General features: G+C 38.7%; 1 protein-coding gene across 1 annotated transcript; it reads right to left on the bottom strand.

Annotated features, from left to right (window-relative positions):
* Positions 1-1,148: 1,148 nt before the first annotated feature.
* LOC107825583 (uncharacterized) lies at positions 1,149-3,300 on the bottom strand. The gene is made up of 2 exons (XM_016652453.2): positions 2,887-3,300; positions 1,149-1,924 (listed from the first exon to the last, which is right to left on the bottom strand). The coding sequence occupies exons 1-2, from the start codon at positions 3,165-3,167 to the stop codon at positions 1,426-1,428; spliced, it is 780 nt and encodes a 259-aa protein (XP_016507939.1). The 5' UTR covers positions 3,168-3,300; the 3' UTR covers positions 1,149-1,425.
* Between the last annotated feature and the right edge of the window lie 13,638 nt (positions 3,301-16,938).

Here is a 16,938-nt window from a genome sequence, read left to right on the forward strand (position 1 = left end):
TCTTGTGTTTGTACCATTTTAGATTGCAAAAATTAGATAAGAAAAAAAATAGTTTGCACTATTTGTATGGGACTCACGTGCAACACACGTATCAAAAAATTAGTTTTTTTTAAGCTGCACAGTGGAAAAACCTTGTAACAATGTTGTAGGCATACAGGAAAGCGACAAAGTTTGTTTTCTATGTCCTATCACAGACATGAGATTACGTAGAACAGTATACTTCTACTCCATAATTTGGCAACTCTAGAAAACATTGTATTTGAAAAATTGCTTTTCAAAAAAATAACAGTTTGTGTTTGGCTAATCAATTTGAAAATTATTTTTGAACAATAATTTGTGTTTAGCCAAACTTTTCAAAAAGTACTTTTAAGTGTCAAATTATAAATAAGGACATGAAGATATTTGCTTAATAGTTAATATTATATAAGTAGATAAATAATTACAAATATTTATTATTAAAGATAATAATTAAGTTTTTTTATTTTATTTAAGTAAAATATAAAAATAAAATTGAAAAGTACTTTATTCTTTCAAGATAATTTAAATATATCAAAAAATCATTCAATAAATATGAAAGTTCATCCCAAAAGTCATTTTATATTACTTAATAGTTTAAACTAAGTAAGGTTATTTTGGTATATATAATATTTTGCAAAAGATATTTTTGGTAGGAGGAAAAGTCAAAATTGCTTCTACTTCTGCTTCTCGAGAGAAACTATTTTTTTTCTGCTTCTTCAAAACTACTTCTGCTTCTAGCTAAAAACACCTTTTTCCCAAAAAAAAAAGCTTGGCCAAACACCTAGAAAAAAAATACTTTTTTGAAAAAAAAAAGCACTTTTGGCATGGTAAGAAGCTTGGCTAAACAGGCTATAAATTTCATCCCAAACACAACTTCAACATCCAAATACTCTTTTTGAAACTTCAACTTCAGATACTCATTTTTTCCAACTTCAATCAAATATTGTCCAAACACCTACTTGTATAATCTTCAAGCTCAACCTACTACCAATGAAATATCTTCAAACAAAGAAAATAATTGCAGGATGCCATAGAGTTCTAAACAAGAAGTGTCAAAATAGCATCAGAACAAATAGCAGAATAGTAAATTCTCCAAAACTATTTTATGTGTTGGATATTATCACTACTTCTATGCAGGGAAATATTTCATTACAATTTGTGGAGAACATATTCAGCTAGAAAATAACTGCAAACTCAGTAGTAAGATATACTGTACAAAAATTTACAGCTGTAAAATTTTCAAACTCAGATGAGAAGTAGAAACCAGAAGACAAGAATGAACTCCAGATACATCGAGCTGACCCTGAAAGTTATATATAATATATATGTATAAATACGTAGAGCACTGGTGCAAGTCTGGAAACCAGCGCTAAGCTCCATCAAAACTTTTAGCACTTTGTCACAATGCTATTTTTGCTGTGATTCTTCCTCCTCATCTCTTTTAACGGAGGCTAAAATTGAACCAAGGTGAAGCCTGAACTCGGCAAATTTCTCCACTGGCATAATGTTATCCAGAGAATGGAACGAGATCTCAAAGAAAGTCGGCTTTGGTGTGGAGGGACAGCCGATATATCCAATTAATTCCTGCACAGCAAGTACATGGAACTTTTGGGGTCCATTCAGCGCAATGTTGTGAACCCGGTGCTCATAAATCTTCCCATCTTTGTCTAGTTTATACTCTGAAGTGCCATCAAATCGACCACGACTCTCCCATGGAACACGGGGAATGCCATGAACAGTCCATCGAACCATTATCATGCCTTCCACAGGCTGCCATACACTAACAATATCTATCCACAAAGCACTAAAGAACATCCTGCCATGGAATCGTAAAGCCCAAAAGATCGATTTATAGTTCTCGATGCCAGTAAAAGTATTGAGGGGATCTTTGAAGACTATATCATCCCTGTAGAGAAAGAAGAAAACCATCAACAACTAGAATTATTATATCACAATAATAACTCAAAATAACAGCAATAACAATTGCGTCTCCTGGAGCAAAGGAAAGCACGAGCAATCAGAAGCACAAGCAAAGGAGAACCACTTGCAGAGAGCTTTGCAAACACTTAGAGAACACAACCTATATGCCAAATTCTCTAACTGTGAGTTTTAGCTAGACGCGATGGCATTCTTAGGCCATATGAATCCTTTATGTTCATTCCGCTTTATTTGAGCTTGTTTCATTCCTGTATTTAATATTTGTCTTGATTATCTAAAACTAGAGGATCACCAATCTTACCTTATTCCTAGATTGACATACAACCATATATAAACTAATATAAGTGTGCTGATACAGCTAAATCTATATATAAACTAGTTGGCATCACATATATGGATCATTTGCTTTGATTATGTTCTGTTCTTCGTTAATCCACATGGATTTCTAGAGATTGTAAGTGTTATGAGGCAATTCATCTCTATGCGATTTTAGGTTTACCTCGTCCATTTACATCTGTCAGGTCAAAATTTAACGACAATAATATCAGCCTACCATTAAATTTCAACTAACAAAGCTAGAGCAACAACAGTTACATGTACAAGTAATTGCCGTAGCATCAAGGTAAAGAAAGATTGACATAATACCACAAAGAAAAAAGAAATTACTTCTTGAGATCAACTAAAAGATTGAATTCAATTAGTAATGCTTTAACATTTCTATATTTTTTAATGAAAAGTTTTTATAGCCACAAATATGTTAGAAAATGTTTAAAGATCACAACTTTCAAAAATCTTATAACAAGACAAATGTTATGGAATATTTAGCTCCATATATTTAAAAAGACTATTTTTTTCTTAAACAAATTATGCCAAACAAATGGAAACAAAAGGGATTAGCTGATTAGGATATTTTCTAAAGAGAATTCTTACCTGTAGATATCAAAGTTTAGCTCTTTATAGAAAAGCGCAGGAAACTCTTCTCTGAGAATCCGAATAGCGTAACCCGTATTCAGATAGTAATTCCGCTTCTGCTCTTCCTCCTTATCCAGCTTCGTAGACGACATCGTACTAACCTTCAACGGAGCTGATAATTGTCCGTTTGGAATAGCGAGTTTCTTTACATTTCTATGGTTTTCGCCGGAAAATATACTGGACGGACGGCGACCGGTGGAGAACGAGGAAATGTCCGGCGACGGTAAGAGAGTGGCCATATAACGTCAAAATTAGAGAATTGTGAAACTGGAAGTGAACATTTTAGTAAAAATTGTATGCGAATATTCGAGAGAGAGAGGATTTTGTTTGGTTGCTGAAAAATCTTATCGGAAAAAGACAGAGCAGGGGCAGAAAGTGAGAGGGAAGGAAATAAAGAAGGGAATTTGGATAAGTTTTTGTTTGGATTGGATAATTGAAATTATGGGTTCCAATTGGTGGATGAAATTGAACATGGAACAGTCAAATGTCTAATCAACATTATTGTAGGACTGATTTGAACTTTGCAGGTCTTCACATGTTTTTTCTCAATTTGTTTTCCTAAATAATATTTTAAACATAGCAAATATAAATGGGTAATTTGGTCAAATCGATATACTTTTACATTTTTGACAAATCAATTGTAGCCTGTTTGGCCAATTATTTTTTGGGTTAAAAGTAGAAAAAAAAAATACTTTAAAGTAGAAGTATCATGCGCGGGATTCAGGGAATAGCCGGACTACAAGGTAGCGTTAACTTATATTTCTGCAAGAGGCTTCTCTCCCAAAATGTTCATTACTTCATCACAATCAAGTAAACCATCAATTAACATTTCGTCAATATATTCTATTGTATCATTAATATGACAAAACGATAATAACCTGCTCTATTTTTTTATATAGTTTCTAAATATTCAAGTATTGATTGAGAAAATGATTAATTTAGTTCAATTGAATAAAAGCATCAGTTAAATTGATAGTTCATGAACAAAAAAAATAAAGTATATTGTAGCAATACGAGGTGTAGCGACGAAAAAGAAGGGTTTACCTTATATTAGCAAATAGCAATGTAATATTATAGCTACTAAAGGTCAAATACAATCTTTTACAACAAATTCTGAATACCATATATGACCTTAAAATTACTGGGGTCAAAGGTTAACTACTGAGCTGCCGCCTTAAGATAAAAAAGAGTAGAGGTGCAGATACAAATAGAAGGTTTTGCCTATAATCAAACTACCTAACAAAATTGCATATAATATAACTTAATAATCGAGTTCTTAACAAAACTATAATAGCCTGTTTTGTCAAGTTTCTAAAATTAGCTTATTTTTGAAAAATATTTTTCAAAAAAATATTTTTGATAAGACGTCTTTTGTGGTTGGCTAATGAATTTGAACAACAATTAGTGTTTTGTCAAGTTTTTAAAAAGTGATATTTTATAAAAAAATACTTTTCGATATAAGCTAATACTTTGAAAATCTCATCTCATACTGGGTCACGAACATACCCTCCTGGCATACCTGCTCGAAATGCCTATGTAACTCCTCCCTTCAGCTCGGTGGCACAAACTTCTCCAAGAAGAGAATGGAGAACTCGTGCCATGTAAGTGGTGCAGTTTCGGCTGGCCTGCTCCGATCATAGGCCTCCCACTATCTGAACGCTGCCCCCAACAACTGAAAAGTAGTAAATGAGACCCAACTAGTCTCCAGAATACCCGTTGTGCGAAGAATCTGCTGGCACCTATCCAAGAAGTCCGGAGAGTCCTCTAACTCAGCCCCACTGAATGATTATGGCTTGAGCCTCCCAAACCTCTCTAGTCTCTTCTGCTCCTCGTCACTCATAATGGGACCCACCTGGCCCTGAGCAACTGCAACCAACTGGGCTGGTAGTACCTCGGTGTCTGAAGCCCTTGCACCACCTGCTATAGGTACGGGCGGCGGGAGTCTGAGCACCTCCCCCGCCCTGAGAAGTGGCTAGTGCGGTCGGAACTGAAACCGCCTGAGCAAGGCTAGTACAAATAGTCAATATCTGGGCGAGAGCCTCCCGAAGGCCTAGAATCACAATAGGCACAACTGGTGTTTGAGCTGGTCCCACCGGCTCAACCACATCTGCAATCTGCTCATGAGCTGGAGCAACTAGTGGATCTATAAGTGCTGCTCTAGCTATTATACGAGCTGCACCTCGGCCTTTATCGCGGCCCCGACCTCTCGTGGCCCTAGCTGGTGGTACTGGTGGCCGTCCGCCCAATCCAGTAGCAAGTGTCCTCACCATCTATGAGAGAATAGAATAACAGAAGTTTTGTTTTCAGAATCAACAAATTCGCATGACAAGAATACAAGAAAGTAAAGTTTTTCTAATGGTTTGGAAGCTTCTCGAATATAAGTACAAACGTCTCCGTACCGACCCGCAAGACTCTACTAAACCTGCTGATGACTCATGAGTGTAACGACCCGACCGGTCATTTTGAGCCCTAGCGCGTCGTTCGGCAATTTGAGTCCATGTGCAGCTTCACTTCAGGTATTATGACTAGTACGCGTAATCGGAATTGAGATTGAGGGAGTTCAGAGTTGATTTGGAAAGGAAATCCTCATTTCAAAAGCTTTAAGTTGGAAGGATTGACTAAGGTCGAATTTTTGAGTAAACGATCTCGGAATCGGGATTTCAAGGTTCCAACAGGTTTGTATGATGATTTCGGACTTGGGCATATGTACGGAGCGAGTTTTGGATGACCCAGGAGCATTTCGACGCCTATTGTGGAAATTGACATTTTGGAAAAAATTCATAAATTTGGGTCGAGGTGTATTTCAATGTTATAGATGCCCGTTTGGAATTCCGAGTCTGAGAATAGCTCTGTATGGTGATTCTGGAATTGAGAGCGCTTCCGGAAGTGGATTCGGAGGTCCGTAGGTCATTTTGGAGTCATTTGGCTAAAGCTAGAAATTTGAAGGTTTTTGAAAAGTTTGACCGGAAGTGGACTTTTTGATATCGGGGTCGAAATCCGATTCCGGAAGTTAGCATAGGTCCGTAATGTCAAATGTGACTTGTGTGCAAAATTTGAGGTCAATCGGACGTGATTTGATAGGTTTTGACATCGAATGTAGAAATTTAAAAATTTTAAAGTTCATTAAGCTTGGAATGAGGTGCGATTCATGAATTCGGCATTGTTTGATGTAATTTGAGGTCTCTAGAAAGTCCGTGTTATGTTATGGAATAGGTTGGTGTGATTAGATGGGGTCCTGGGGGCCTCGGGTGTGTTTCGGGATGGTCTCGGACCATTTTTCTTAGTTTTATAATTGCTGGTTTCTGGTGTATCGGGTATGCATCGCGATCGCGGAATGGAGGACGCGATTGCGAATAGGAAATTGGACTGGAGGGGTCAGATGTTCTATGCAATAGCGGAAATGGACTCGCGATCGCGTAAGAGGGAGTTCTGAGCTGGGAAATCACGTCTTCGCGTTTGCGAAGTTTGGTCTGCGATCGCGTTATTCGGGATTGTTGTATATTGCGAACGCATAGGAAAGTTCGCGTTCGCGAAGAAGAAGCTTTTGGGTAGCTAGTTGTTGGCCTTCGCGATCACGAGGTAATTTCTGCGATCGCGAAGTGGAAGGGCCTGTGCAGTGTTCTTTTAAAATCGGGGATTTAGCTCCTTTTCACTTTATTTCTTCCATAGGAGGCAATTATTTAGCAATTTTGGAGTGTCATTTTCATCATCTACTATGGGGTAAGTGATTGTTTCTCATTGTGAGTTAAATACATGGTCTATATATGCATTTAGACATGAAAATTTGTAGGAATTTTGGGATTTGGAAGAAAACCTAGAAATTTATATTTTTGGATTTTGACCACGAATTTGGGCATGGAATTGAGAATAAATTATATATTTGAGTTCGTGGTGTTATGTGTAAAGTTTAGCTTCGAATGTTTTTGGGATCCGAGCACGTGGGCCCGATGGTGATTTTTATCGACTTTTCGATCGGGGTCAGAAATTGTTATAAATTGGAATATATTGAGTATATATTAATGGGTTTGCATAATTATTGACTAGTTTTGGGGCATTGTGCATCGATTCAAGTTGTTTGAAGGGCTCGTAAACTGATTGTGGAACTTCGGAGCGAGGTAAGTCTCCTTTCTAACCTTGTATGGGGAAATTAACCCCATAGGTGAACTAAATTATTGTGTGCTTCTATTTGTGGGGGCTAAGTACGCACGAGGTGACGAGAGTCTGTACGTAGCTACTAGCTATGCCTACGTCTGGGTAGTTTTAGGCTCACATAAGGGTGGCAAGTGGGCCAGTTCAGGCCTGGGACCGGCCCGGGATCGCGGGCCAAACAGGCCAGGACCGTTTGGCCCAGTTTTATTGGGCCTGGGCCGATCTCGTGGGTCGGTCCTATGATTTGGACCCGCCAGGCCCGGGACCATTTAACCCGCAAGGGACCGGTCCGGGACCAGACCGGTCCCTTAGCGGACCAAACGGTCCCAACGGCTATTCTTATTTTTAAATATAGCCTCCAACTTTGTTTTAATCCCAAACTTTTTATAATTACATTTTTTTTTCTATTTTCAACTATAAATACTCCATCATTCTTTCATTTTTCCTTACAAAATCATCAATCTATCACAATCTCTCTCTAATTTTCTTCTATAATTGCTACTATTGTTTACTTTATTGTTACAATTTGTAAAACAATTATGAAGTTGGTGAATTGAAGTCTTCAACGATAATCAATTTTTAACAAGTTGTTCGTCAATTCGGTAAACTCGTTCCAACTCTTAAGCTTTAATATTATAATTTTGTTTGTTTTATTTATTTTTTATTACTTTATTAATTAAGATGGCTTCGTTAAAAAAAAATTTTGGTAAAAATAAGGGAAAATCCAAGAGTGACGAATCTAGTGCTCAATCTATTCCTCCTCCACTGCCCCGGGCACCCCGAACCAAATTCCACATCCGTCCTACACATGCTATTCTTGATAGAAATAATAGTTTATTATAATTTACTGAAAGTCAATTTTGCCATAATATTAGAGCTGGTGAACAATTAGACCATGAATTAATGAATGCTCTTTATTCTAATCCAACTATTGATGAAAATGATGACGAGGAAATAGATTTGGATGAAACTTAACCGGATGATGATACACCAACTAGTCCTGCTCCCGATGTTAACCCAACTAGTGGTAACCTTGCTAATCCAAATGATGCCCCATTTGATACTCCTGTTACTACCCCTACTTTTTCTAGACAACCTAGCAAACGGACGGAAACATCTCCCGTTTGGCCATTTTTTACTCAACTAATTCCAGAAAATAAGGCTAAGTGTAAAACTTGTGGCACGGAGTTAGTTTTTAAATATTTGAGTTAGTTTTTAAATATTTTGGATCGCGGGGGAGGGGGGGTTTGGCTAGACACATAATTAAATACCCTCAAGATAGAGTGAGATATCTTCGTCTGAAAGCTTTGGCCGAGGGAAAAAGTCTACCTACTCCTAGTCAGGTTGACCCTAGTACCGGTTCAAATCAATTTCAACCGGGAATTAACACTGTTACCGGTGGTATTTTATATTATGATCCAAAAAAAATCGGGAAGAATTGGCAAAAATGGTAACTGTTATGTGTTTACTCTATGGTTTTCCTTCTGACCCTAACTTTGCGCATTATATTAGAAAATGTTTTAATCCTACTTATAAAGGATTTCCTCGCACAACCGTAAAGAGAGATATTTATAAATATAAACATGAATATGAACAATATTTGCGCTATTTATTTACTCATATAAATTGTCGTGTTTCTATTACAACTGATATTGGTAGAAGTGGTAACGACTGTGATTACCTTACTGTTACCAGTCAATGGATTGATGAGGATTGGATAATGCATAAGCACATTATTTCTTATAGAATAATTAATTCACGTCACACAGGGCAGTTTATTGCTAGCACAGTTACAGATATTTGTAAATATTTTTGCATTAGTGATAAAATAATATCAATTTCAATGGATAATGCTACTAGTAGCACAAATTCTATAGTTTTGCTTACCACTACGCTAAATCCTGCATTTAGTGATATTTTTCATGTGAGATGTATTTGTCATATTTACCATTTAATTATGGGTGATGGTATGAGAATTTTAAATATTGAAATTAAAAAGGCTAAAATGGCTCTTAACTGTCTTTTTTATTCAAACCGTAGAAGTAGACTTAGAGAATATTTTAAAAGATGCGATGAATTTGGCCTAAGAGAAAGAAAGGTTCCTAAACCTTGTCCAACTAGATGGAGTTATATGTATGAAAGTTTGGTTGTTGCATATGAATATAGAAACCCCATAAACTCAACATTTAATGCACATGTAAGTGATGATGATGAACACCTTACAAATGGGGATTGGGCTAATGTTAAAATACTTGTAGATTTTTTTAGAAAAATTTCATATTGCTACAAATGAATTTTCTGGGCAATATTATCCTACTATTTCTAACTGTTTAGTTTATATTGCAGAACTTGAAAATTTGTTTGATCATTTTTCAGAGGGTGGAGAAATTTATCAACTTGCTATTGATTCTATGAGAAAATAATTTAAAAAATATTTTTCCCTATTGCCCCTATTTATGGTGTTGCTGCATTGTTAATTTCTATTTAATTTTTTTAAAAATATCTATTGTGCCCACTTAGCCTATTTAGCCTGCGGGTCGGGACCATTTAGCCCGGGACCAAACGGTTCCGGTCCCGGGCCGGTCCATACAAAAAGACCGTTTAGCCCGTTTAATTTGGGACCGACCCGGGACCAGACCACTTAGCCCGTTTAGGCCCGGGACCGGCCCACTTGCCACCCTTAGGCTCACATCATGCCTTGTTTATATTGTTACTGATTTATATTTATTGTTTGCCATGAGAGGGAGCGAGATTGAGTCTGATTATTAAATATTTTGAAAGAAGTTGAAATTGAAGAACTTAAGATTTAAAAGGTTTCATTTGAACTTCGTAATTTCGAAAAGAATTGAGGAATACTATAACAACTGGATTTTCCCTTATTTTGAATAGAATCCAGAAAGCGATATGATTTTAAAGTTAAATTTATATTTGACCGCATCGCAAGTATGATCCGTGAGCGGGGTGATTTCTTAAATTTATGTTTGACCGCGTCGCACGTATGATTCGCGAGCGGGGTATTTCCTACTACTCTCATGGGAGCGGGTCGTTCGCCTCGGCAAATTAAATAGATGCATCTATTGTTCTCGCCATTCGACCCTCTGGCAGTGCACATATTAAATATTTATTGGATTGGGTCGGACGACCTCGGCATGATATGCGCATGCTTGTATTGCTTGCCTTGAAATTTTTAAATAATGATATTGCCTCCCTGGTCTGAGATAAATTGATAAATGATGAAATAGGAATTTGGAAATCTCTTACTAACAAAAGAATTGTTTACTCATTTCATGATATTGGGTTACAACCGCTCTTCGTGATCCATGCTTAAATTATATCATTGGTATATTAAATATAGCCCATAGTAAGTGTCTGACTCGACCCCTCGTCACTACTTCTTTGAGGTTAGGCGGGATACCTACTCGGTACGCATTGATTTACGTCCTCATACTACACTTGCTGCACATTTTGTTGTGCAGGCACATATATATTATTGGCCTTGTGGGCGCAGCAGCGTGGTTTATACCGGGAGTTAGGTGAGCTGCATTTTGTGAGACGATTCGCAGCCAGCAGAGTCTCCTTCAGAGTGTTTGTATTTTTCTTTTCTGTCCAAATTTGTATTTCGGACAGTTATTGTATTTTATTTTATCCCCTAATAAATGCTCATGCACTTGTGACACCGGGTTTTGGGATTGATATAGGCGTTCAGTATAGAAATTGATTAAAATATTATTATTTATTCTAAAAAATCTCATCCTTTACTATTTAATTTGAAGGAAATATGATTTCAAAAGCATTAAAGATGATGACCAAATCTAGTATTTATTGTTGGATTGCTTGATAGTGGTGTCCAGCGCCATCACGACCTTAATGGATTTTGGGTCGTGACAGTGAGACCTATGTAACCTAGGCTTTTATATCAACTTGTCACGATCCAAAATCTCACATATCGTGATGGCGCCTATCACAATGCTAGACAACCCGACAATTCACAAATAACCACGCATCCTTAATTTAAAAATACGAAAATAAGCTTAAGTAGTAAAAACCTCATAATTTACTAATAAGAAAAAAAGTATCGCGACTCAATACAAAATCCCCCAGAATCCAAGTGTCACTAATGTCGCACCCTGTTTTCTCGTGAAAGCGGGTTTCGACGTGTGACAACTCTTTTAAATGAGGTATTAAAATAGAAAAGTCGCCACTTAACGGTTTAAGGTGCGTTTGGGCACCTATTTGCATGTAACTCTGTTTTGACTAGTCAATATCACCAAAGATCGGGTAAGGGCTCAAATTACCTTGGAGAGAAGGTGTTAGGCACTCTTCGAGGTCCACAACTATGGGTCCTGGCCAAACTTTAAACTATGTGGATTATATAATTAGGCTAGGTGATCAAATAAATTGTAACAACCCGACCGGTCGGTTTGAGAGTATTAGCCCCGATCCCCTATTTATTGCTTCCCCCGTATCATTTTCTGCTTACGTGACTTGCCGGGAGGTTTTGTTGTGGTTTCAGAGTGATTTTGGACACTTAGTCCCTAAAACAGAAGCTTATGTCTTAAGATTTGACCGTAGTTGGAACTGTGTGAAAACGACTCTAGAATGGAGTTTTGTCAGTTCTGTTACCTCCGTTGGGTGATTTTGGAATTAGGAGCGTGTCTGGATTGTGTTTTGGAGGTCTGTAGCTAAATTAGGCTTGAAATGGCGAAAGTTGATTTTTTGGAAAGTTTGATCGGAAGTTGACCTTTTGATATCAGGGTCGGATTTCGATTCCGGAAGTTAGAGTAGGTCCGAAATTTCGAATATGATTTGTGTGCAAAATTTGAGGTCAATCGAACGCGGTGTGATAGGTTTTGGTATCAGTTGTGGAAGTTTGAAACTTTGAAGTTATTGGGCTTGAATCAATGTGTAATTCGTGTTTTAGCATTGTTTGATGTGATTTAAAGACTCGACTAAGATCGCATGGTGTTATAGGACTGGTTGGTATGTTTGGTTAAGGTCCCGGGGGCCTCAGATGAGTTTCAGATTCTTAACGGATTGAATTTGGACTTATGCAAATTGCTGAAGTTTTCTGGTTTCTGGTGTTTTCGCACCTGCAGTAGAGAGATCACAGGTGCGGACTCGCATGTGCGGAAGGAGAAGTGCAGATGCGGATTTGGGCAGCCATGCTGGGTTCGCAAGTGCGGATCTATTTGACCGCTTCTGCGGCGGGATGGTGCGCAGGAGTGGTGAGGGTCGCAGGTGCGGCTCCTTGGTCACAGGAGGGTCCGTAGGTGCGGTAACGCAGGTGTGATTATAGGCCCGCAGATGCGAAAATGCTGGACATAATACTTAAATGCAAGGGTTCGCGATTTTTGCTCATTTTAAATGTTTTAAGCTCGGGTTTGGCGATTTCTTGAGAGCATTTTTCTAGGGATGTCTTGAGGTAAGTCCCTTGTGCTTATTTTAGATCAATAATCTTGCTTCCCTATTTATTTTTCCACCTAGTTAGTGTGTATTTAAGGTGGAATTTGGGAGTTTGAGGCTAGGGATTTGGAGAGTTTGATTTGAGGATTTGAGGGTCGAGGTAATGTCGAATATTGGTAATTTTTGTATGGGTGAACTCATGGTCGAGTGGGTGTTCGTATTTTGTGATTGTTTTCCGATTTCGTGTCGTGGCCCAGGTCGACGTTTTGGGCCGAATTTTTAATTCTTTGCTAAAGTTGTAGATTCATTATTTAAATTAGTTTCTCGTAATTATATTCATGATATGTAATTGCTTTTGGCTAGATTTGGGCCATTCAGAGTCAGAAAACGAGGGAAAGGCATCCTTATCGATTGATTGAGCGAGATTTGAGGTAAGTGGCTTGCGTAACCTTATGTGGGGGGAAATCCCCTTAGGATTTGGTACTGTTATGATATGTGAGCGCTGTGTACGTGAGGTGACGAGTGCGTACACAAACTATTTGTTGTAAAACCCGATTTTTACTGAGTATTAACCTGTTTTTATTCTTAATTGAGTTATACCAATATGTGTAGTTATCCTGTTTAGTCTAATATCGCATGTCTACCTGCTTTAACTACTTATTTGAACTCTGTGCAACATGCCTAGTTGATTTCTTGTCTTTCCTTGTTCTTTATCAGTCTTAGCTATAGAATTCTTGTTGTTAAACTGTGGTATTTATCGGTTTGAGCGGTGTGTTTACTTTTGAGACTACGAGGCGGTTCCTCGAGAGTTCTCCCTGTACATTGACTTTTGAGACTACGAGGCTATACCTCGGGTGTTCTCCCTGCTCATTTACTTTTGAGATGACGAGGCGGTACCTCGGAATTTCTCCCTATATATTTACTTTTGAGACTACGAGGCGATACTTCGGGAGTTTTCCCTGCATATTTATTTTGGGACTACGAGACGGTATCTCGGGAGATCTCATGTTGTTTATCCTTGTGTGTTGTACTGTAATTTCATTGTGTTTTCCTTTTGTTAAATTCCAATCTTATTACACTATTATATTCTCTTGCTTGATTTATTATATACCCGTGGGACTGACCTGACCTCATCACTACTCTACCGAGGTTAGGCTTGATACTTACTGGGTACCGTTGTGGTGTACTCATGCTACTCTTCTGTACATGTTTTGTGTTCAGATCCAGGTGCTTCTTATCAACCTCGCTATTAGTTGAGGGTGTTTGTTGTTGTACGGAGACTTCAAGGTACATATGCCGCATTCGAAGACCTCATACTCCCCCTTTATTCTGTTTTATGTCAATTACCTTATGTACTTCTTTTATTAGACTATGGTGTATGGAGATACTAGTTTCCTTCTGTATCTTGTGACTTATGATATTCCGGGTTTTGGGAATACTGTGTATTACTAGAGTGTTAGTTATTGTACATGCCGAGCGACATTGTTACAAGTTATTTAGTTATCAGTTGCAGTTAGTTGTTAAGTTTTACTTCCATTTTTGTTACTTCCGCATTTTTGTTAGGCTTACCTTGTCATAGAGACTAGGTGCCCTTACGACCTCAAACAAAGGGAGAATTGAGTCGTGTCAAGTTGGTATCACAGCTCTAAGTTCATAGGTGTTGTGAGTCATAATCCGGTTCATTAGAGTCTCGCGAATCGATAAGGAGATGTGTGTACTTATCTTCGGGAGGCTATGGAACTGTTAGGAAAATTTCACTCCTTGATTTCCTTATCGAGCGAAAATTATTGACTTCAAAGATTCTTAACTTCTGTATTCTATTCTCTCACAGATGGTGAGGACACGTACAGGCGGATCTGATGACCAGGCACCCGTTTCTAGAGTCGTAATAGGCCAAGGTCGGGGTAGAGTTCGAGGACGTCCACGTGATGCAGCCAGAATACTCGCATGAGCTGCTACTGAGGAGCCTCCAATAGCTCCAGCTGGAGGGCAGACACCTGAGATACATGTTCTGCACCAGCCCTCCAGGAGACTCTAGCCCAGTTTATGAGCATGTTCATCACCTTGGCTCAGGTTGGATTGATTCCACTTTCTCCTGCCACATATCAGGCCGGGAGAGGGACACAATGTAATGACCCGACCGGTCATTTGAGCTCTAACGCGCCGTTCAGTGGTTTGAGGCCCTGAGCAACTTCACTTCAGGTATTATGACCTGCACATATGGTCAGAATTGAATTTTGGGAAGTTCTCGGCTGTTTTACATGGGAAATTTTAATTTCGAAAGCTATAAGTTGGAGGAATTGATTAATGTTTGACTTTTGAGTAAAGGAAATTGGAATCGGGATTTGAAGGTTCCAACAGGTTTGTATGATAATTTTAGACTTGGGTGTATGTCCATATCGGGTTTCGGACGACCCGGGATCGTTTCAGCGCCTATTGTGGATATTGGCATTTTGGAGAGATTTAATAAATTTGGGTTGAAGTGTATTTCAATGTTATCGATGTCATTTTGGGATTCCAAGTATGGAAATATCAATGTATGGTGATTCTGGTCTTAGGAGCGCGTCCGGATGTGGATTTGGAGGTCTGTAGGTCATTTCGGGGTCATTTGGCAAAAGTTGGAAATTTGAAAGTTTTTGAAACGTTTGACTGGGAGTGCACTTTTTGATATCCGGGTCGAATTCTGATTTTCGGAAGTTGGAGTAGGTCCGTAATGTCAATTGTGACTTGTGTGCAAAATTTGAGATCAATCAGACGTGATTTGATAGATTTTGGCATCGAAGGTAGAAGTTTGAAGTTCTAAAGTTCATTAAGCTCGAATTGGGGTGCGATTCATGATTTCGATGTTATGTGGCATGATTTGAGGGCTCGACTAAGTCCATATTGTGTTTTAGGACTTTTTGGTATATTTGATTGAGGTACCGAGGGCCTCGGGTGGATTCCGGATGGTTAACGGATCGAGTTTTGACTTGGAAGAAGTGCTAAGGTAGATGATATCTGGTGCAATAGCACCTGCGTGAAAAGGGCTGCAGGTGCGAGCCTGTAGGTGCGTCGATGTGGTCGCAAAAGCTACATTTGGACGGAGCTGGGATGGCCGTATATGCGGGGATGTTTTCGCATCCATGAGCCCGTAGATGCGAGGAAAGCTCCGCAGAAGCGGAATGCGAGCTGGCAGCTGGAGTGGCAGAAGCGGAAGGTCTCTGCATGTGTGAGACCGCAACGGCGAGTTTGGCACCGCAGATGCGGAGCTGTGCTGGGCAGAGGGTATGTGCAGGTGCGAGATTTTGGCCGCACCTGCAAGACATCAGATGCGATGAAGCGGCCGCATGTGCGGTAGTCGGGCTGGGCAGTGTTCCTTTTAAACAAAGGGGTTGGATCAATTACACTTCATTTCATCCATAGGAGCCAATTTTGGAGCAATTTTAGAGTGCCATCTTCATCAGCTATTATGGAGTAAGTGATTTCTTCACATTGTGAGTTAAATACATGATTTTTATATGGATTCAAGCATAGAAATTTGTAGATATTTGGGATTTTGAAGAAAAACCTAGAAATTGGCTTTTTTTTTGGATTTTGATCACGAATTTGGGCATGGAATTGAGAATAAATCATATCTTTGAGTTCGTAATGTTATGGGTAATGCTTATCTTTGAAAACTTTCTGAATCTGGGCACATGGGCTCGAGGGTCGCTTTATCAACTTTTTGAGCGGAGTGTGAATTTGTTTAAATTGATTTGTTGCGAGTATTAGAGTATAGTTTTATGGGTTTGCACATTGTTTGACTAGTTTTGGAGCGATGTGAATCGGTTTGAGGTGTTAGAGAGGCTTTGGAGCTGGTTATGAAATTTCAGAGCGTGGTAAGTCTCCTGTCTAACTCTGTGAGGGGGAAAATACCCCTAGGTGATATATTTGATATGTACAACTTGTTGCGGGGACTATGTACGCACGAGGTGACGAGCATCCGTACGTAGTTAGATTCATGTTATTGTCCGGGTAGACTTAGGTTCACACCATGTTATACTTGTACTATAGGGATTATCCTTGCTCGTTTATTTATTTTTATTTCTCAATATAACTTGAGACAAGACATGCGTAGAGTGATAGACTTGCTATTGCAGAGTTTTCGAGGGTTTCATGATTTTCCACTGAATAATGGTGTTCCTCTAACGGATTTCTCATGCGTCGTACATTTTTCTCGAACAATTTTTCTTAAAAGTTATAACTCACATGTTTATTTGTGAGTGTGGTCAAGGACCCGTTTAAAATTCTTACTCTTATGGAATCAGGCCATTCGCCTCGGCAGGATTTATGTACCATACTCTCATGGTAGCGGAACGTTCGCCTCGACAGTTTAATAGGTGCATCTATGGTTCGTGTCGTTCGACCCTCGGCAGTGCACCGTTTAATAATTATGTTGGATCGGGCCGTACGCCTCGGCATTTCTATAAAATATCCTCA

This window comes from Nicotiana tabacum, chromosome 13, assembly GCF_000715075.1.
Source record: "Nicotiana tabacum cultivar K326 chromosome 13, ASM71507v2, whole genome shotgun sequence".
In the NCBI taxonomy this organism is placed as follows: Eukaryota; Viridiplantae; Streptophyta; class Magnoliopsida; order Solanales; family Solanaceae; genus Nicotiana; species Nicotiana tabacum.